The sequence below is a fragment of the Eschrichtius robustus genome, chromosome 13, assembly GCF_028021215.1.
Source record: "Eschrichtius robustus isolate mEscRob2 chromosome 13, mEscRob2.pri, whole genome shotgun sequence".
NCBI classification, from domain to species: domain Eukaryota; kingdom Metazoa; phylum Chordata; class Mammalia; order Artiodactyla; family Eschrichtiidae; genus Eschrichtius; species Eschrichtius robustus.
The window spans coordinates 98894554-98917031 of NC_090836.1; the positions used below are offsets into that span (position 1 = coordinate 98894554).

At 44.4% G+C, this 22478-nt stretch overlaps 1 protein-coding gene across 2 annotated transcripts in view; it reads left to right on the forward strand.

Annotated features, from left to right (window-relative positions):
- The first annotated feature begins 770 nt into the window (after window positions 1–770).
- RBX1 (ring-box 1) overlaps window positions 771–22478 on the forward strand; it is a 61933-nt gene continuing 40225 nt past the window's right edge. Inside the window, exons 1-5 of one of the 2 annotated variants that reach the window (XM_068560572.1) lie at window positions 771–879; window positions 2800–2878; window positions 7587–7657; window positions 10840–10925; window positions 14009–15047. In XM_068560572.1, coding sequence (XP_068416673.1) covers window positions 802–879; window positions 2800–2878; window positions 7587–7657; window positions 10840–10925; window positions 14009–14021 — 327 coding nt within the window. In that variant the 5' untranslated portion in view covers window positions 771–801 and the 3' untranslated portion in view covers window positions 14022–15047. Of the gene's footprint in view, window positions 880–2799; window positions 2879–7586; window positions 7658–10839; window positions 10926–14008; window positions 15048–22478 lie in introns of those variants that run through there. The other variant, XM_068560571.1, reaches the window with a different exon arrangement.

The window sequence follows — 22478 nt, forward strand, 5'->3', positions numbered from 1 at the left end:
ACCAAAGGCCATTCCGAGTTGGACTGGTATTTTGGGTGGGCTGTGGCTGTCATCTCCCAGTCTCCTAAGCCTCCTCCCTCCACCTATTTCAGGTGGGCAGGTGAAGGCAGGGCTACATAATGCCTGCTCAATTTGATCCTGCGGAGGACACTGGACGCGGGGGGCTCCAGCCTCCCCATCGAATCCTGAGTATTTCCCGAATTGGAATTAGGAAACCAAACGGTGCTTCAGGCCTCCCAGGGAGGGTAGCAACTCAGGCCGGGCTCGTAAGCGGGTCAGGATCTGGAAAGACCAGTGTGAGGTTTCGGGTTTCGGCAGCGGGAGGCGGGACGCCCACCCTCGCCCCTTCCCCAGAAGAACGCGACAAGGACCCGCGAGCCGGGGAGCTCCGCGGCGCCGGGGAAGGCGAGGCGGGGCCGGTGCTGCAGGTCGCGGCCCAAGCGGAGGAAGCAGCCGCCGCCCCAGCTGAGGGAGTGTGGCCGGGGGCTTCCCGGGGCAGGGCGACGAAAACGAGCCCTTTCGAACGTTTCCACCCGGCTCGCTCACTTCGGCCCGGCCCCGCCCGGCCCCGCCCCAGGCGCTCGGGCCACCGCCTCCTCTCCGCCAACGCTGGGTAGGTGGGGGTTGGGGGAGGACAGCGCCAGCGCCTTTAAGAGGCGTGGCCACATGCTCCGCCCCCACCTGCCCCTCGCGCGCCAGTGAGGGGTGGGGCGCGGGAGGAGGTGCCGGGGCGGGAGGGGGAGCGAGGCGTGCGCTGACGCGCAGGCGCAGTAGCCGGGCGACGGAGCGTGTGTTTCCAAAATGGCGGCAGCGATGGATGTGGATACCCCGAGCGGCACGAACAGCGGCGCGGGCAAGAAGCGCTTTGAAGTGAAAAAGGTTGGGTCTCGCCAGCGCCTTCCTCAGGGAAGCTAGAGAGGCGTGGATCTGGCTGGCAGGCCCGAGGATGACCAAGGCGAGGAGGAAAGGGCTTCACTTCAGGGCATTCCTGGGACAGGGTACCACGAAAGGAAGCCGGGGGGCGGGTTTTAGGGTTGATCGGCGTGACTGCCGCCCACTGTCAGTGGCAGTGTTGGTTTCGTTAGGAGGCTGAGGGGCCAATCACGGAGGTGCTTATTGAGATACGCGGGATTGCGGCTTGGCTGCAGGAGCCAAGCGCCTGAGCTGTCACTGGAGTGGTGGAGGGGTGGGGAAGGAGAGGGTGGGGTGGGAGGAAGGGGGAGTCGGAGTGCTGCGGTGGGTGGAGGATGGGGCGGTGTGGCGAAAGCCGGGAACCGGAGGTCCTACTGCTTTGGAGGCCTCTGAGGACCCGGGCTGGCGATCTCCGTGCCCCGTTCCTGTCCGAAGCTTGGAGGTCCCTCTGAGGGACCCCCACCCGGTCCTCGCCTAATCGAGACCTCCATTAGCCCTCTCTGGTCCTCGCCCCTGCCGAGTTAAAGTGTCTCGAGTGTAACTCTTGTCTCTTCTGAGAGGTCTGTTGGTTTGTCACACAGCCGCACCAGTCCTGTGGTCATATTCAGAATCCCGCTGTCCAAAAAAAAAAAAAAACATGGTGGAATTTGTTAAAAAGAAAATGCGAGCCCAAATCTTGTGTCATTTAGGGAGGGTTGAGTACTAGTTGCGAACGACCTGGTAAAAGTGGGAAAGCAGAAATGTGGGACGTGTCTTTTTGCATGAAATGCCTTATAGTTGTTTGCCAGCAGTTTGGGAGAAAAGTGACGATTCCTACCTAAGGTAAAACAGATCTGTACAAAATGAAGACCTGAAATAGGGAAGATGTTATTCCTGGAACATCTGGCTAAACCCTGACAATATTCCCCCTCCTAGTGCTTTTTGGCGTTTCATTGTGGGCCCTGCATGCTCAGTTACAGCCAGCAGCCATGTTGAAGAATAGAAGTAGGATTTTTTTCCTCCAAGTTGAAGCTGTAGGGTGAAAAGTGCTGAAGAAGTTACTAGACACTGAAAATCAGGCTTGAAAGAGATGAAGATTTGAGAAGTAGCACCAAATTCGTGGATGAAAGGGAGTTTGGGAATATTTATAATTGCAGAAGCCAGAGGGTTGAGTTACTTAAATACTACTTTTAGATAAACTCTTATGGAAATTATCTTAACTGAATATAAGAGTCTAAGCATGTAAAAGTTGAAAACAGTTTATTTGATGATAGGAAGTAAACAAAATCCTAGTGAATTTTAGAGTTTGTTATGCAGTTATCTTGTAAGATTTAAGTGATGACCTTGTTCTGTGTATTGACACTGGGTACTTAGTTATCCAGCTTATCCCACGATTACCCGTTTTATGATCCAATCATCATCTTAGTTCATTCTGTTCCTTGTTTTCGACCTCCCCATTCCTGCTTCCAAAGTCGCCTTGAAGAGCAGATATTTTTTTATGCGGAAATTGAGCTCTTCTGCAACTGCCAGGAGAACCTGCACAGTAATTCAAGTTTGTGATTATTAGACCTAAAACAGGCACTTATAAATTATTCCTGATTTGTTTGCATTGATATGACTGACTAAACTGTAGGAAAAAATAAAATTAAAAGATGACATTCATTTCTGTATTTATATACTCAGCTGTGTGGAGAATGGGTGAGAGTACATGTAGGTTACTCTTGCTCTCTGATACAATAAATAAGAGTAATGTAACCTCTAGAAGCTCTTTTGTTTAGTGGTCCTTGTGGCCAAAAAGATGATAACTGCAGCCTGAAATCCTAGAGTGTCGTGTGTGTGTTCTATGTGTGTCTATGCTTGTGTTACAAGGAGAGTAGAGTGCATTGTTCCCCCTTTTTCTCTTTGCAGTGGAATGCGGTAGCCCTCTGGGCCTGGGATATTGTGGTTGATAACTGTGCCATCTGCCGGAACCACATTATGGATCTTTGTAAGTAATTGGAGGAGGATGGGAGGAAGTTGAGAAGGTTACAGAGATTGCGGCCATCCTGATGTGACCAGTTTTCTTCTTCACAAGGAGATATAAAGTAGTCAGAGCACTTGGGGTCTTCTGCATCTAGTCCATTGGCATGTTTGAAATAAAGTAGTTTTTTATGATGTCCTGCAGGCATACCCCTCTCTCAGAATAAACCTACTCAATCTAAAGATGGCAAGGCCACCTTTAGAATGAATTGTGGACACAGAGGTACTATTGATTATATCCTCTCTGTTTCCCATCTTGTAACCAGACTCAAAGGCAAAAATAGTGAAAGAAAGAAAAATAACTTTGAGCTAAAATGTTCTCTTAGAACTAGTTTTTGCTGGGGATTTATGAAGAAAAGAAGCCTGTGTGTGGATTTTCAGCGTTAGCCCAAGTGTAGTTAAAGGGACATCACTGCCGACATCTAAATAGGCAGTTAATTGCTGTAAAGAAATTTAATTTAAATTTCCACGTATTTCATTACACATAGTGGTCAACACATAGTAGGTTTGATTATAGCTGTTGATGGACTTAGTATCCTTGTCGTAATAGGGGCAAGAATGTTGATCACACCAGGGACAGTCACTATTCATCCAATTACTATTTCATCCAGGTACTAAAATGGTTTGTTACTGAGGTCAGGAATAGGGCAAAGAAATTGCAACTCTCTAGAATAGAAATTATAACTTAATTTTTAAATCACTTACCTGCCTCTTCAGCTTTATCTTGGGCCACTCTCCTGCTTACTCTGGTGGCTCCTCTGACTTTCTTTCCATTCTTCAAGTGTCCATGCTCTTGTTTAGAGCCCTTACATATCCTGTTCCCTCTGCTGAAATGTTCTTCACCTCTTCTCCCCCATCTTTGTCTAATGCAGCACTGTCTAATCTAAATGCAAGCCTCAGTTGTGAGCAAATAACGTAATTTAAAGTTTTCTAGTACTTATATTAACAAAGTTAAAAGAAACAGATGATTTGTATTTTATTTATCCTACTATATCCAATATGTTTTTATTTCAACATGTAATCAATATTTTAAAGTGAAATATTTTACTTTTTTTTTTTTTTTTTGTACTAAGTCTTCAAAGTGTATTTCACACTTCCAGAGAAGCTCATTTCAGACTAGCCACATTTCATGTGCTCAATTCTCACATGTGGCCAATGGCTACTTTATTGGGCAATGTAGAACTAACCCATAGTTGGTCTTCAGATCTCACCTTGAACTTGCTCAAAGATGTTTTCCCTGACCATACTTACATACACACAAACACAAGCTATGGCAGTTCTGTTAAATATTTCCAAGACATCCTATAGTTTCCTTTGTAGCAGTCATTTAATTTAGTTGGTTCTTTATAATTCCATGTTATTTACTGATGTGTTCCTAGCATCTAGCATAGTGTCTCGTACTCTAATACTACTATATCTAGTGAGAAACTATAATAGGTTCTCACTAGATATTTGCTCAGTAAATAATAAAAACACAAAATAGGAGACTAGTCTGTGGTCATTGCAACTTGGAAAGCACAAATCAAATATTTTGTGTGGGAAAACAATCATGGCATGTGTTGGTAGTTTACTGCCCTTGGTTTCTTTGAGTTTTGACCCTGTTTACCTTTTCACACAACAGTCAAAGCAGATCAGCAGCTACCATGATGTTTAATGTAGAGAGAAGGAACCCATCACAGAAAAACACATGCACAGTGTTAAATGTGCTAGGGTGGGGTTTTTGATTACGTGCTTGCCAATTCCTTGCTGTGCGTTTTCACAAGGAGTTGTGCCCAGAGAAAATTTTACTTTCTTGGGGCTCTTTTCTGTAATCCTGACTTGTTTTTAACCTCTGTATTTAAGTCATTGTGTGTCTCTCTGGATGCAAGAGAATGCACTTCTTGGGAAGATGGTGACAGACAAAGGCCACTGATATTCTGTCTTCTCTTAGTGTTGAACACTTGAGGGGTCAGTGTGGGCTTTTAGTTAGCCACCTGCTTTATCATATATTTTAAATGTCAGATGCAGAAGTAGAACACTGAATTCCTATAACAAACAGAGTATTTTCAAGTCATGTCTTATGTTCATTTGATGAATATTTATATCCTGGGCATTTTGCAAGGTCTAGGATAAAAGACCTGAGATCAGGTCTTTACCCTTATGGAACATACCCTTCTGTTTATTACAGACACTAAAGAGAAAGCTGGTTGCTGCAACTGGGCTTGTCTTCCTTTCAAAAATAGATGAATTATGATGCTTGTAAAAAGACACTTTTGTTAAAGATGAAAATAAGAATCTTGATCTAGCAGTGGCCATTTTCTAATAAATTCTGGTCTGGCATTAAATGAATAATTGTATACAGAGCTGTAAATAAACGAGTGATTATGGCTGTGCTCCAGTTGAACTCACCTACAAAGCACTCTTGGTCTGAAGACTTCCTCTTTGGAATCCAAATTGATGCTATCTGTCCTACTATAGCTTCATACTTATTTTGCATTGCCCTATTTCTTGGTTCTTTTAAAGAACACAATCTGCTAGGTGTAATTTTCTCCATTGCCTCAGGTAATATTGTTCCAGATGAAGGGGGCACCCAGAAGGGCTTAGACCCAGCCTCTGCCCGTAAGTTAGTCTTTTCCTAAAACCACAGGTCCATCAATATTTTCAAAGTGTGAAATCTCTTCACTTCCAAGAAGAAGCCATTGCTTCCTTAGCAGTCCTCTGGTTGTAATGCCCTTGTATTGAAGTATAAAAGTCCTCAAGCTTTATAGTCACATGAAATAAACTTCTGCCTTTGCAGGGGTCTGATAGGAACCTGTTGTGTGCTGCTCTTTTGTCTGCTCTAGGCTGACAGAGAACAGTTCCTTCCCCTGTTTAAACAAACGACTAAACCCCAATGCTCAGCCTCTGGACCAAAAGCTTGAAAACATTTTATCTTTGAGAACATTTTACACTTGTATTTAGTAATTTTTCATGCCTTATCCCCTTTTATCTGACGTTCTGTATTGCAATCCTATTTCTGATCTTTTCTTATTATTATTAAAGTATAGTTGATTTACAATGTTATATTAATTTCAGGTGTACAACATAGTGATTGAATGCTTTTATAGATTATACTCCCTTTAAAGTTATTATAAAATAGTTGCTATATTCCCTGTGCTGTACAATATATTTTTGTTCTTTGTTAGGAGTTTTCTGATAAGAATAACTGTGTATTTGGCCCCCATTCTCTCTATTTATAGAAGTGTTTTTTGTTTGCTTATTCAGGTACTGAGAGCCTGCTTTGCGCTAGGCATAGAACAACAGCCCCTTAGAAATAGACCTAGAAAAATTTAAACATGATAATGTACCTTGAAACAGTTTCATTATTTACTTAAATAATAATAATTGTACCTCTTGCTTAGCTAATTTCTTAATACATAGTCCTCATCTAAGTGAGAGGATCCAACTTGAAGGACATCAGATTTTATCTTCTCTGCCATCTCTTTGAATCGGGTGCATTCACAGCCCCCATACATTCTTGAATATATGGCATAGGCCCTAGATTCTCCACTTTTATCAGAAGGAAAACCAGTTATTCTCTTTGTAGTGTGAATCTGGGTAGCATAAGCAACTTCTGTGATTTCAGATCCTTTGCCTTTCATATTTTTGAAGGGTGGGGGAAAAGGCATTATGGTATATCTCTTCCCCTAAGACCAAATGTATGCGTTAACATCTCAGCATTACTTTCGTACAATCTTACTATTTTCTGCCTATGGAAGTTTGAAGTAATTGTCTCCTATTAAATAGTCTTTCCTGAAGCTTTTTGTTCTTCAGAAGGGAGACTCCATTTAGTTACCACCTTCAGAGAAAGCAAATTACACATTAGTAATTCTTGTTCGTTGAATATTTATCCCCAATAGAGCTTTACTCATCCTTTCTGGATCTCAGTCAGATTTTTTATTCTATTTCAGTTCCCTCCCTTCCCCCTCTGTGAAATTGATATTTGGATACATTTGCAGTAATTTGCTCCATTCACCAGTGAGAATCACCTCAGGGGCAATAAGTGTTGCTAAGTGGTAGCCCCGAGTCTCCTCTAACCCGTTGGCCTCACAGATCTGCTGTGTTGACGGTGTTTTAAGGACTTGAGTTTTGACGTCCTCATGCAGAGCGTACACTGCACTTCGCCACAGGCCTCTTCACCCCCTTTTACTTGCTCTGTCCCAGATCCATATGTCTGCCTGACTCCTTTAGGGACTAGAGCTTGTCCCCCAGCTAGGCTTTCATGTGGCAAACCTGGGTGTCGTAAGGGCCTGAGAGGAAGCATTCACCAAGAATAGAGATGCCAGCTCTCAGAACAGTAAGAGTTATGAGGTGGCTTTAAGAATTTACTAAATTTACCAGATTAGGAGGAATCACTGTCATTTGGACAAGTCAGGTTATGTTCAGAGTTAAAAAGTGCTCTTCCCTTCGTTACTCTGTTTTTGAACAAGGGGAGGGATTCATTGCAAAGCATGCTGTTAAGTCATATCTCTGCCTTCTCTATTCTTCACCCCTTTCCACATTCATTAAAAAAAAATTATGACTAATTAACCACTTGAGATTTTGTTCATGTTTATGCCATCACCACCAACCCCCGCCCCCACCCCCAGTCGTGTCATTGTGTCATCGTGCAGGTAGGGCAGCTGTAGGTGAAAAGGTTGTTGCTCTTGTTCCCACAGGCATAGAGTGTCAAGCCAACCAGGCGTCTGCTACTTCCGAAGAGTGCACCGTTGCGTGGGGAGTCTGTAACGTAAGGAAACATCTTTCCCTATCAGCATGGCTTGTAAACATAGTACCGCTTTTCCTGCTTTGCCAGTCTTGAAACTAACTAGGAAAAAAATGACTAGCCCACTTTTCTCCCAAAAGGTACACAAATATTATAAAAAAAAAAAAAAAAAAAAGATTTAAAAGCATTGTACTGTTCACCTGTTATAGGGTAAAAATTATTAGTTATTGCAGAGACAATAGTTTGTCTTAATTATAAAGTGTACCAACTTTTGTCCGCAACATTTTGGGGATTTATCTTTGGGAATTGCCTTCAAAGCCTATGGCACAGTCTTTGGAATATTCTGTTAGTGGAAATCTTTACTTTCGTAACACATTTTTAAAAGGCTAGGTGTCTTGTGGAACTAAGGTGAATAAATTGAGTGTCCGTGTGTGTGTGTGTGTGTGTGTGTGTGTTTTAGGTGTGGCAAATGTACTAAGTTAGGATTTGGGGTTTTTTTTTAATGTGGCTCATGCCAAAATGTTTTGTGCAGCATCTCTGGACTGAATGTACAGCCTTCCAGGGAGTGACAGCTGTGAAGGATAATAGGCATCAAATATGTTATTTCCAGCACGTGTTAAAAATTCATCCTTATAGACATGTAGTCCCCGTCATAGGAGCTAAAATTGTCCTGTCCGGGCGTCCTGTGCCCAGGGGACAGAGGGCTCCCAGCACGACACAGGCCTAAGAAGTCAGACTCTGGAGTCAGACCATCATTCCCTGTCTCTGGGACTTACTTGCTAGGTGACTTTGGGCAAGGTATTGGCCTCTCTAAGCCTCGTATGAAATGGAGCTGATAGTAGATTGCATAGTGTCACAATCACGATGAGGTGATTTTATGTTAAAAAGTGCTTAGAGGAGTTGGGGGTTTTTTGGGACATGAGCCACCTATCTCCTTGCATGCCCCTGTAGTAAACCTTTCTCTGCTCAAAAAAAAAAAAAAACAAAAAAAAAACAACTGCTTAGAACACCTCCTGCACGCAGTAAGCGTCTTTGTTAATAAATATAAATAAATAAAATTTGGGGTGGCTGTAGTTCCTGAAGAGAGAGCTATCAGTACTTTTCTCCCTCGGGTTGAGGCTCTCCTCCCAGCCCACACCTTGTGGGGCACCTTCTCCATGCTGTCGGGGCCCTTCGACAGTTTCACAGTAGCCCCTGGCCAAGGGACAGTGTTTATCATTTATGGGGATAAAGGATAAAGCTTATCCGTCCCTTTGCTCTCCCTGGCATCCAGGCGTATACTAAGAACCTTGTCATTTTGTGGTGGAAGGAAAAGGAGTGAGTTTCTCCTTAAATTCAGCTTGGGAGAGTCAAGCTCAAGAGAGCCTGCCACCAAGAAGAGCCAGCAGGTGTGCCTGAAACCTTTGGACTAGTCCCAGGTTCTAGTGCTGGGTCTTCTACTAACCTGCTCTATGAATTAGGCAAGTCACTTAACTCTTCTGGGTTTCAGTTTCCTGTCTGTAAAATGAAGATAATACTAGCCGTCATGCTTGCTCGCCTGGGTTGCTGGAGGCTCCAGTGAGGTAGTAGATGTTCACAGACCGCCTGCAAAGTGTGAAGCACCAGGAAGTGCGTTCTGCGACTGCTCAGTGTACTCATTAATATGTCTTAGATGGTTAACAGGAAGAAAGCTGGGAACAGGGACATTCCGGGATGCTGTCACCAGCCCTGCAGCCTCATTTGCAGCCCGTCTTTCCCTCCGTCTTCGGAGGTGGCTGGGGAGTACAGGACCCTGTACTGCTGCAAGGTGCCTAACGGGGCAGCTGGGAGGTGGAGAAGGGTGTCCTGAACACCCTTACGTGAGCCTGTCCCCACCGCCTGGGGATTGAGAAAAATGCCTCCGCTTTCTGCCTTTTGGAAATTTGTTTTTTCTCTTTTTCAGAAATAATGAGTTGTGTGAGCATCAGGAGGAAAGGGGTCTTGCAAGGGGCCACTGCTCTGGGAGAGTCTTTTTCCTGTTGAGTAACCCCAGTGCACTAGCCGTGGACTCTAGTGTTTGTCACTGAATTCTCTTTCTGTCTTTGTGCAAAGACAATTCACAGATGATAATCCACATTATCATTCTTAAGTTCCATGTATGTTTGGGGGGACACGCTGACCAGAGTTAAGGGCTGTTATTAAGCCAAGCCTGCCAAAGCTTTCATGGTGTGTTGGGGTGTCAGCACTTCTCCCCTGTCCCCACTCAGCCGACCCATCATGGCTCAGGTGAGGGGACTCTTGTTGTTCCGTCCGAGTTTGCTGCTCACACGAGCAGGGGCGGAGGATAAACATCCATTGCAGAGGTGCTGTGGTTAGTGTCTGCACGTCATTAACTCATACCAAAAAACTGCACACGGGCTTTCCTTCTCCCCGTATCCGAAGGCCAACTCCTCGCTCCCCGTCAGTTCACAGTAGTCTTGGTACTTTTGCCCTTTTACTTCCTGTCTTGATCATGGAATAAGCCCTTCGATGCTCTTTCAGCTGTTTGAGTGCAGTGTGCCCATCGTAATACTTCCTTTTACCCTAATTTTTTATCTCATTCCTTTTTAAGACAGTCTCTCAACCACTAAAGGCTCATTGAGTACCAGGCTGTTGTCATATCAATACACCTATAAACAAATCGGGAAATCAAGTCCTTCAGAAAGAGTTGAGCTGGGTGTGGAAGGTCGGGGAAGTGCCCCTCTCAGCTCTGGGTGGGTGGCAGGGGTGGTGCACTCCCCACACTGAGTAGATGCCTCTGCTCCTGGGGTTCCCTTCTCCAGGGTGGGGAGGGCAGCTGGGGACCAAAAAGGGGGAATGTTTGAAATCCGAGTGTGATCAGAGCGTGATCAAGGGCCTCCCTGCGTGAGTCCCAGTAGCGTAAGCCTCCCCTACAGGCCGCATAGGACCAGGAAGCCCCGCTCCATCTTCCCTTAGGGAAAGAGAGCTCACTGCTAGAACACCGCCATGCTTCCTAAATGCATTCTTCCTTTTTTAGGAATGACGTTTCTGACATGTTTCACTGGACTTAGCCTCGTACCTAACCAAGGTGTAACCCGTTGTTGACCTCTTGTCTCCCATTGTGTGTTGCCTTCCATCACTCTTCTCCAGCCCCTGTGTGTAACTACCCCACTGCCTTGAGATGTATTGTCATGAGAGAGCTGAGCCTTCACAGAATTATTTTTAATAAAATGTATCTTTTCTTCCAGCATGCTTTTCACTTCCACTGCATCTCCCGCTGGCTCAAAACACGGCAGGTGTGTCCGTTGGACAACAGAGAGTGGGAATTCCAAAAGTAGGTGTCTCTGGATGTTTTGACGTTTTAAGGTTGGGCTTTGTGGTCAGTATCATTCTTGGACTCACGTCAAGCTGGAGGGTGCACAGTCTTAGAAGATGGAGACATGGAACATGCCTTGTTTTCATAAACTAGCTTTTGGTTAGTTAGACAAGGGCTCATCTATGTGGCAAATGCATAGGTGAATCCACATTAGAAACTTGCAGCTTAGGCTTTCCCAACTATCCAGGTTCTATGAAAGTAGAAAATATGAGAATTTGCAAACTATTAAATATTTCCAAAATCACATCAGTAATAAGGCTCCAGGGGCTAACTAATGTCAGGTGTCTTTGCTTTGGGCTAGAATTATATCCACCTATCATGTTTCATTGGTTTATCTCATGCTGATTAATTCTGATACAGCGTTTATGGCTATCTCAACTAAATCATTATTGTCGTGGCTGTTAGTAGTATGTAAATAAAACATGACATGCAAATTTTCAAAAGTTCAAGTGGTCGAAGAGTATACCACAAAAGATGAGTCTCACCTTGTTCTCATCTCTTTCCTGGAGGTGACCGTCAGCAGCAGCTTCTTAGCGGCTTTCCCGAGTGTCCCCGTATATGTACTTGAATGTATTTGGATATACATGTAGAATTTTTTATGTTTGTAGTAGTAATTCCTTAAAAAGGAATTTCTGATTAAAGAGTATGTATGTTTTTATTTTTGATAGTGTCAGATTTTCCTTTCCCAAGAATATGTACTAATTCACAGTCCCTACAAACAGTGAAGCAGGAGGCTCCATTCTCCATTTCTTGCCAATGTTCTGTTATGAAGCTTCTCCATCTTAGCTACTGACAGGTGAAAATTAGTATTCAATTGCATTTTTTAAAGTTTTCAGTGAAATTGGGCTACTTTTTATATATTTTATGCCTATTATATTTTTGTGCGAAACGCTCTTTTATCTGTTGAATTTTCAGTCATTTTCTTGATCAAATTTTTAATGAAAAGGGAGATTTTTACTTAAATTTGAGTTTTGACTAGCAGAATATTCTTATGTTTAAAAACCAATAAATAGGGTTCTTTAGTTTGTGAAATGTTTACAAATCACTTATTGGTACAGTTATTTTGTTTTTTAGACTTGATTATTTATTTTGGTAAAGACTTTTGAAAGTCTTGTGAGATGCATGTTCATTTTTTAAGAAACCTGCCAAATACTCAATATCTTCATACCATCACATTCCTTTCAGCAAAGTATATGCTAAGTAATGTGTAAGATATAAAAATGTATGAGACAGTCCTTCCCTGTCCTTGGGGAGCTTGCATTCTGAGTGGAGCCATGACAGGTAATACATGTCAAAAGCAGAAGCACTGTTCTAAGTTCTCAAGAGGCATTTGTAATTGGCTCTGCCCTGGGGGAGGCTCCAGGTTCCGTCTTGGACCAAAACTGTCTCACGTAGCCCATTACATGTGCCTGGGGCTGAGCCTAAGAAGTGGGGGGTGTAAAGAACCCTCCTGTTGGGCTTTGACACTGTCACTGTATCCAGCTGGTGACTGCCTGGCCATGGTTATCAGTGCACTGGGAAAACAAATCCATAAGAAGCAAATTTCAGCATGCTTTAATCTGACGGACAACTTCCGTGTTATTCTCCAGCCCACTAACACACACCGGAGCTCTACCCTGTGAGGACTTTTCTAGACAATATGTAAGTGAATTGCTTACGTGAAGTGCTTAAAGAATCTAGTAGCCCTTCAGGATGATGGAAGCAGTGATGCAGGGTTCTAGTGCCCTGGTTTCCATCCATATAACAAAGTATTTTAATCAGAGGTGAACTGCCCACAAAGAACCACAACAAAAGATTATTAAGGGACTTCCCTGGTGGCACAGTGGTTGAGAATCTGCCTGCCAATGCAGGGGACACGGGTTCGCGCCCTGGTCTGGAAAGATCCCACATGCCGCGGAGCAACTGGGCCCGTGAGCCACAATTACTGAGCCTGCGCGTCTGGAGCCTGTGCTCCGCAACAAGAGGGGCCACGACGGTGAGAGGTCCGCACACTGCGATGAAGAGTGGCCCCCGCTCGCCGCAACTAGAGAGAGCCCTCGCACGGAAACGAAGACCCAACGCAGCCAAAAAAAAAAAACACACACAAATTATTATTTTTTTTAAAAAAATGATTATTAAGTAAGATAATAATGAAGGATTTTGTGTTCAAGAAATCCATTTAGGGACTTCCCTGGTGGTCCAGTGGCTAAGACTCCACGCTACCAATGCAGGGGGCCTGGGTTTGATCCCTGGTCAGGGAACTAGATCCCGCATGCCGCAACTAAGAGTTTGTGTGCCACAAGTAAAGATTCTGCACGCGGCAATGAAGACCCTGTGTGCTGCAACTAAGACCTGATGCAGACGAGTGAATAAATAAATAAATATTTTTTTAAAAAGAAGAAAAATCCATTTATATGTGGAAGAAATTTCCTGCCCTTGTTTATAATCTTGCTAGAGCCAACTTTTGGCTTCTGGGGAAATCAGAAAGGACCTGAGATCCATACCTAGTTTCTCTCCACAGTTCTCTTTCTGCAGTGCTGAGTGGACTCAGGGCTATAATTGGAACTGGTGATAGATTTTGAAATTGAAGGCTGTTCAGTTACTGGTTTCTGTATTTGCCTTACCCTAAACTTGCCTGAGGACTGGAGTTGAGGTGAAGAGGCCACCACAGGTAGGGGAGGCCAAGAGTTCATGCTGTCTGAGCCACTGCCTGGGGCAAACAGGTGGAGCTCCCTTTAACAACCACCGGCCCTGACGTCTCCCTCTCGCCTCCCGGTTACTGCCGGGCATCTGCCTGGTAACTGGAAGGAGTCAGGTGGGTGCAGCTGAGTCCGTGGTGGGGCGGGACCGTTATAAGAAGGGGGTGATAAGTAAGATGTTACAGGGGCCAGTAAGATGAAAGGGGCAGAGACCAGGGTCGTAACCCGGTCTTGGCACACACTTGTGGTCACTTACTTCTTTTCAAAGTTTTAACCAAGTTTGCGGATATATTTAGGCAGGTTTTATAGTCTCAAACAGGAAATTGCTAAGGAATTAATTAAATAATTTACCTTGTCTTTCAGGTATGGGCACTAGAAAAAGAGAATTCTTCCATCAAGCCTAACTGTTTCATTAGCCATTTAATGACTTGCCCTCCTGTTACTTAATTATAAATTAGATAGAACCGTGTTTTTTCTGCTTTGTCTTTTCAGTTTGCTATTCCTGCACCCATATTGTATTCTGTGTCAAATAAAATCCAGTTGGATTCTAGAACAGATGCCGCCTCTTGTGTATGTGAGAAAAGTGAACATAAAGGGACCCCTCTTTCTAGGTTGGAAAGCCAGCTTTTGAAAGTGAGATGTTTGTTTGTTAGAGCCAGAGTTGTCCTGCGAGCGCGTCTCTTGGTCACGAGGAAGCCTGGTCCACAGCCCGGCTACTGATGGCAGTCTTGGGCAAGTCGCCTCTCTGCTCCGAGCTCTTCCTCTGTAAAGTGGCTGCTGAGGACTAAATGGCGTCACGTGGGCACAGAAAGAGGCTTTGTGAACTGTTAAGAACACTATACAAATGTTAACTTTGTGTATGACATGTCGCTTTCTCTTCTTAGTTTAGAATAGTAAACTTGAAGAAATCTAATAAGTAATCTTGGCTGCCAAAGGAGTAATCTATGAACTCAAGTTGGAAATCGATGTCATTTAAATTGAGTTAACAGGAGAATTAAGTTTCCTTCCCCACCACCACCCTTTGCAATTTGTTTAAAATGCCTTGGCCATGGAAAGAACTGCCAGGTCTAATACTAATTCAATGGCTATATAGTCTTTAACTGAGAGGCAGGTTAGTTTACTGCAGTGGTTCTCAAAGTATGGGCTGAGGACTTCCGAGGGTACCAGAAACCCTTTCAGGAGGTTCACAAAATTCCCTTTCTGACTGCATGACTGTACGAGGCCAGCTTTTCTTTATATCCTTCAACCAAAGCAACGTATTGAATGAAGAAGCAGAGGTGAGAATCCAGCTGTCTTCTACTAAGTCAGATATGAAAGAGATTTGCAAAAATGTAAAACAATGCCACTCTTCTAATTTTTTGTTTTGAAAAATAGTTACTTTTAATAAAGATATTTACGTTAACATGTGATGGGTTTTTGTTCTTTTAAAATCTTTTGAATTTCTCCGTCTGATTTCCATTGTAGTAAATAGATATAACCCACACCAAATCTCTCTGGGGTCTTCAACTTTTAAAATCATAAAGGGATCCTGAGACTAAAAAGTTTGAGAACCTCTAGCTTAGTAATTAAGGACTTCGAATTCAAAGCTGGATCGAGCCCAGCTTCCCCACTTTGCCACCACACAGAGCCAGTGCTCACGGAGAGGTGGCTGCCGCCGTCGCTGCTACTTTAGGGCTTCCACCCTCGGCAGAAATCCGCTCCTTTAAACCCTTTTCAAGTGGCCATTCAAACTGCATGAATACTTGAGCGGTGAAGAGCACAGCATTTTTCACACAGGTGGCATTACACGTTTGGAGAGTTCTGCTTGGGTATTCACTGGGACCCTTGGTTGCAGGGTACCCGAATCCAGCTTCTAAGGCATAGGACATTTATGAGAGGGCTATGGGACTGTCCTGTAATAAGAGAAAGGGATAGAGAACTAGCTGGACCTAAGAATGAATGAATAGAACTGGGGCATCGCTGCTGGGATTCTCCCTGCCTCTGTTTCACAGAGGCTAGCTTTGGTGGTGGTTTTTTTTTTTTTTGGCTGCGCTGTTCGGCTTGCGGGATCTTACTTCCCTGACGAGGGGTCAAACCTTTGCCCTCCATAGTGGAAGCGCGGAGTCCTAACCACTGGACCACCAGGGAATCCCTGAAACTAGCTTCGTATATGGCAGGAAAACCCTGGATGCTGACACCTCTTCTGCCACCTCTTCTCCCAGTTTCTGCCACAAGAGAGGGACTTACTCCAAGTCCTGATTCCAAAAATCCCAGCTGTGTCAGGTGCCGACACCCGGACTAATCGGTAGATTCACTTAGAAAATAGTGACGGTCTTGAGAACCTCAGAGTTGAAAGGTAGAGTGACAGTTCCCAGAAGAATGGGAGTGGTATGGGGCAGACCAAACAAGGTGTCTACGTCTGCAAGACTTGCTAGGAAGTTTTTCTTACATTGAGCCAAAATGTCTCCTTGAAACACAATTCAGTTATTCTTGTGTTGCCTCATGAAACTGGTGGACATAATTCTTCCCTAAGGTGTTAGTGGAATTAATTGAGTGCTTACTGTGTTCCAGACCTAGAGGACACAGCTGAAGTAGACAAAGTCTTTTCCTGCAAATAGCTTACAGTCTAGCAGATTTTCTTAAAATGAATAAGTGGTGGAAGCTACCTCTGGAGAGCTTGACAGGGCCCAGATCTGGGCTTGATCTTGACTTGCCCATTCTCTCTTAGATTCCTTCCGGCAGCCCCTCTTCTTCAGTCCGTCCCTGAAGATTCTGTTCTCCGGGTTCTGCTCTGTCTGGGAGACCTCAGCCTCACCCATAGTCACCATAGTGGACCCCCAGGTGGCCTCTTGACAACTGATGGTGTGCATCTCTTCCCAAATCCACTTTTTTTTTTTATAAATAGATTTTTTTTTTTTTTAATTTATTTATTTATTTGGTTGCACCGGGTCTTATTTATTTATTTTTATATTTATTTTTGGCTGTGTTGGGTCTTCGTTTCTGTGCGAGGGCTTTCTTCAGTTGCGGCAAGCGGGGGCCACTCTTCATCGCGGTGCGCGGGCCTCTTCACTATCGCGGCCTCTCTTGTTGCGGAGCACAGGCTCCAGACGCGCAGGCTCAGTAGCTGTGGCCCACGGGCCCAGTTGCTCCACAGCATGTGGGATCCTCCCAGACCAGGGCCCGAACCCGTGTCCCCTGCATTAGCAGGCAGACTCTCAACCACTGTGCCACCAGGGAAGCCCAGATTTATTTATTTTTATTTATTTATTTTTGGCTGTGTTGGGTCTTCATTGCTGCGCATGGACTTTCTATAGTTGCGGCGAGCGCGGGCTACTCTTCCTTGTGGTGCGTGGGCTTCTCACTGCGGTGGCATCTCTTGTTGCGGAGCACAGGCTCTAGGCGCACGGGCTTCAGTAGTTGTGGCACGCAGGCTCAGTAGTTGTGGCTCGCGGGCTCTAGAGCACAGGCTCAGTAGTTGTGGCGCACAAGCTTAGTTGCTCTGCAGCATGTGGGATCTTCCCGGACCAGGGCTTGAACCCGTGTCCCCTGCATTGTCAGGCGGATTCTTCACCACTGCGCCACCAGGGAAGCCCCTTTTTTTTTAATTTTTATTTTATTTTATTTTAATTTTTTTAAATATTTTAAAATAGATTTATTTATTTATTTTTGGCTCCAAATCCACTCTTTTTTTTTAATGTTTTCATTTTTAACTTTAATATTTTATTTATTTATTTTAACATTTATTTATGTGGTTGCATCAGGTCTTAATTGCGGCTGGCGGGCTCCTTAGTTGCAACATGCATGTGGGGTCTAGTTCCCCAACCAGGGATCGAACCTGGGCCCCCTGCTTTGAGAGCAGAGTCTTAAGCACTGTGCCACCAGGGAAGTCCCACAAATCCACTCTTAGTAACCTTGTGTTGATACCTAGAAATTGGCCATAGTGGTTGTATTTACACCACAGAATTGAGAAATGCTACAAATCAGAATTTCTTTTCTCCGGAGAGCCTGTTGTTAGTCATTTACCAGCACCCCACTGCACAGTTACTGTCTAGGAACACGGCACCCAAATGTGTCCATTGTCTCTCCCTGGCTGTGCGTCTCTTGGACACTTCAAACTCAGCCTGTCAAAAATGACTGACCTGTCATTTTCCCAAAGCATACCCCTCCTCCTGGATGACTTAGCCTGGTTAATGGCACTGCCACTCATCCAATTCATGAAGCCATAGGCATTCAAAGGGATTTTAGATATTCTCCTCTCCACCTCTGCATCTCAGTAGTGATTAAACTCTATTCACTCTGCTGTTGTACTCTCACTACAATCTGTACCCTCTTCTCCATTCCCACCGCCACTGACAGAGCCCAGGCCTTCTTCATTTTTCTCTGAAACAACTGCAGTTCCTTGACTGGTCATGCTGTCATTAGTCTCCTTGCTACAACCTGAAACGAGTCTTTAATTTGGTCTGATGCCCCCTCCACTAGTTGAGAAAGCCCCACCTTGAAGGATGCAGAGTTCACTTCCCATCGTAGGCGTTGAGCATGCCAAATCCTGGCTCCTCCAGTCTCTGTGTAGCTGGAGCAAGGTAGGGTAGCTAACCTCCATCAGAGATACTCAACCTGCCATCCCTTACGGCTTTGGGTAGCACCCAAGTCCCAGTGCAGATGGCCAAATGGGTGGTGGCATCCGGTGTTTAACAGCCTCAATAGCCAACACCTCCCCAGACTAGTTTTGTGGCATCATTTTGGCCATGGTCCCAGTTGCCACCCATTTTCTGAGCCTGATTGATTCCCCAACATCCCCTGTGGTGCTGTGAGCTCTCCAACATTCTCTCCGTATCCACTCTGCTACAACAATCGGCCAGGTCTTTGGTTTTCAATGCTCATCATTATCTCCTCCTGTCCCTAACGGGTAGGCCCACACCATTTCCTATTCATCCTCAAAACATTCCTAAAAAACCCATCATTTTATTATAATGTCATCTGACATTTTTCACTCATTTCCTCAGCCAACAGAACACTCTTCTAAGAGTCCTTTGCCTGTCTTTTTCTCTCCTTTGTTTTTGTCCCATATTTGATCAATTTCTTTTCTTTTTCCTTTTTCTTTTTTTTGGCCGTGCCACTTGGCATGAGGGATCTTAGTTCCCCCACCAGGGATCAAACCCGTGCCCCCTGCAGTGGAAGGGCGGAATCCCAACCACTGGACCATCAGGGAATTCCCATCACTGAATTTTAGAACTTCTTGAAAATACAATTGCCCAAAAGGTATAAACATATGGAAATGCTCTAACACTAGTCAAGTGGAATAATAATTACACGATGGGACTTCGATGGGGTAGAATATTTTCTTTAATTGTGCCAACTGATAAGAAACACAGGAAAGCATTTATTATATGATGCCAAAAGGAAATAGAATTATCATGGGCATTGTGATCACAACAATATAAAGAAATCTACAATATACCTCAGTAAAAAATATATACAACATGCAAAAATGAGATTGCACTTAGGCAGATTACACTGTGGGTCGTTTATAACCATGTTTCATTTATTCTTGCTATGTTTTCTCTCACATTTAAACTAAGGAAAAAAGAATCCCCCCGCTAAGATGCTAAATTGTCTTCAGACTCTGGAAGGTTCCACTTACCAAGATCAGTGACTCAAGCTCTTGAAGGATGAGCCTCACAATTCACCACTTCCATCATGCTCTCATATACACAATCTCATCTGATCTACCTAATCGCTGCTTTATCAGATCTTTGCTTTTAAACAAAGTCAGTTTCTGGGCTCCTTGTCTCCACTCCCATCCCGGGGCATCTTGGAGACAACTGAGACTGTGTATAGCCCCTTGTGTCACACTGACAACTTCACTCTTCATTACTTACCCACCGTGTGTTGCTATAAAGATGGCAGATGCTGTAAAGCTCTGGAGCCCTTCTCCCTCTCTTGCTTTACCTGAGTTTCCAAGCACCTCCTCTGCTGTCATTATATCTTACTTCGTTATATCCCTATCCTCCTGAGTATACAGCATTATCTGTGTGTTTTCACACTCCTACTCAGGTTTCTCCCTAAAGCCTTCTTGATCCCCACTGTCTTCCCATGGTGAGGGGTCAAATGAGTTTAGGTTAAAATCCTGGCTCTGCTACCAACACACGAGGTGACTCTGAACAAGGTTCTGAGCCTGGCATCCTCATCTTTAAAACAGGCAAAAGAGGGACTTCCCTGGAGATCAGTGGTTAAGACTCCGTGCTTCCACTGCAGGGGGCGGAGGTTCGATCCCTGGTGGGGCAACCAAGATACCACAAACCTTGTGGCACGGCCAAAAAAAAATTAAATAGGCAGAAGAATAAAAATGGTATACCTAGGGATGAAAAGTGAGAAATAAAGAAAATTAGATTACCTGCTGAAATTAACATCGAAGAGATCAGAGCTGGGATTACTGACGGACAGACAGAAAAAGCGGATCCTAGGCAAGCAAGAATGGACTGTAAAGGGATTGAGGGCGTTAATATACCCAAATAAATAATACGTTGACTCCTAAAGGGGCTTAATCTTGGAAACCTAAAACTGGAGCCTCACTGAGGCAAAAGTAGGCAGTGCCCACCCCTACTCTCTGCAGAAGAAGCAGCCTTGGCCAATAGGCTTCGACTAGTAACAGGCCACTGACAAAGCTCTTAGTCTGCTTTAAATATATGCGTCGTCTAACTAAGTTTAAAGAGCTCTTCCTTGCCCGCCCATTGAACTTATAACTAAAATTGAAACTTCTTACCCAGAGCACCTCATCCCCAGGTGAGCTGACCCCTGGCTTCCTTCCCGAGGTCATCTAAGAATGTCATTCCCTCTGGTATTCGAAGAGCTCCATCCCTTCCCCCCACCTCTGGGAGTCATCACCGGGCCATTGGCCTTTGCCTGGGGCTCTCCCACATTTCTGCATCGCTGGCTTCTCCAGGTCTCAGAACTCACCTTAATTTTCACCTCCCCAGGGAGGACTTCCCTGCCACCCCATTCACTCTATCACATCAACCCATTTTATTGTCCGCACAGCACTTAGTGATCTACGTTGTCTTGATCTCTTATGTGATCACTTGTTTACCTGGTTCTGAATTTCCAGGAGAACAAAAACCTCACCTGTCCTATTCACCCCTGAATCCCCAGCACCTACCACAGTGCCTTCACTAGTTGAATAAAAAAACAAAGGAATGAACAAATAAACTGCTCTTTCATTTATTTCGTTCATGCCTACCAAGCCAACTGTCTGATCAGGGTTTGGTGGTCTACTGGGAAAGAGTCTTAAACCAATGGTGTAGATGTATTTTTTTCTGATTCCTGTAATAGTTGTGGTTTGCTTTGAAATTATTTTTGTGTTATCTTTTTATATATAAGTCTAAGAGCTTGGTAATTATTGCTGATGTTTATTTTTATGACTATTTATTATTCATTGACTGTTAATGATGTGCCAGCCATAGATGGGAACTTTACCATCCACTTAATCTTCACAAAAATAAAATCTATTTTTGAGATTAGTGCTGCTCTGGACCACGTTACACATCAGGAAAATGAGACTCAGAGAGCTTAAATGACTGTGTAAGTTCTCACTGTAGGGAATCATGGCAGAGACAAATTTTTAATTGAGGTTGGTCTGACGCAAAAACTAGTGTGCACTTCCCTGGGCCCACAGTTGACACTGAACCCTCCCCCTACCTGCACCCAGGGGATTCAGCTCACCCTCTCTTGGTCTTTGGTGATGATGTTTCCACCTCACACTTGCAGAGGCCTGCCCACCCTGCAATGCTGTCATCCACGACCCAGAGTAGGCAGTCTTTTTATTTTAAACTGTGGCCAGATATTCCTCTTTTACGCTCTTTTCTCTTCTAGAGACATGACCTTTAGGGAAGGAGTGAAGATGCCACCTGTTGTTTTTTGTTTGTTTGCTTTGTTTTTTTAGAAGCTCAGTTCTTAATATATTGAAGGTCAGAGTTGAATGTACAAATCAATAATAATAATGCTGTTCATTAAGTTGGGGCTTGGAGGAACAGCCATGTTCCCTGATGGATAAGGAGGGCTGACATTTGTGTAGCCCTTAACCATTTACAAAGGGCTTTCACTCCATTATCTCATGTCTCCCTCACACTAGCCCTTGGAGAGGCAGCCTGGGCCCGTGGAGGGGAGGCAACCTTGGAAGGAGATAAACCTGGGTCCACATCCCAGCCCACCACCGAGGAGTCATGTGACCTTGGACAGGTCACTTGATCTGAGTCACTCATTTTTAAAAAAATTATCATACAATGAACTCAACTTTTTAAAACATCTTGGTGAATAGCTTTATGAATCTTAATGTATATACAGATTAGTGTAATCACCACAATCCATTGCCCCCAAAACCTCCCTCGCGCTCTCTCTTTCCCCCGCCTCTAATCCCTGAGGACCACTGACTTGTTCTCCATCCGCACAGTGTTGTCTTTTCAAGAATGTCATATAATGGAGTCATACAGTATGTCACCTTTCAAGACTGGCTTTTTTTTTTTTTTTAATAAATTTATTTATTTATTCTTGGCTGCGTTGGGTCTTCGTTGCTGCGCACGGGCTTTCTCTAGCTGCGGTGAGCGGGGGCTACTCTTTGTTGCGGTGCGCGGGCTTCTCATTGCAGTGGCTTCTCTTGTTGCAGAGCATGGGCTCTAGGTGTGCGGGCTTCAGTAGTTGTGGCACGCGGGCTCAGTAGTTGTGGCTCGTGGGCTCTAGAGCGCAGGCTCAGTAGTTGTGGTGCACAGGCTTAGTTGCTCCGTGGCATGTGGGATCTTCCCGGACCAGGGCTTGAACCCGTGTCCCCTGCATTGGCAGGCAGATTCTCAACCACTGCGCC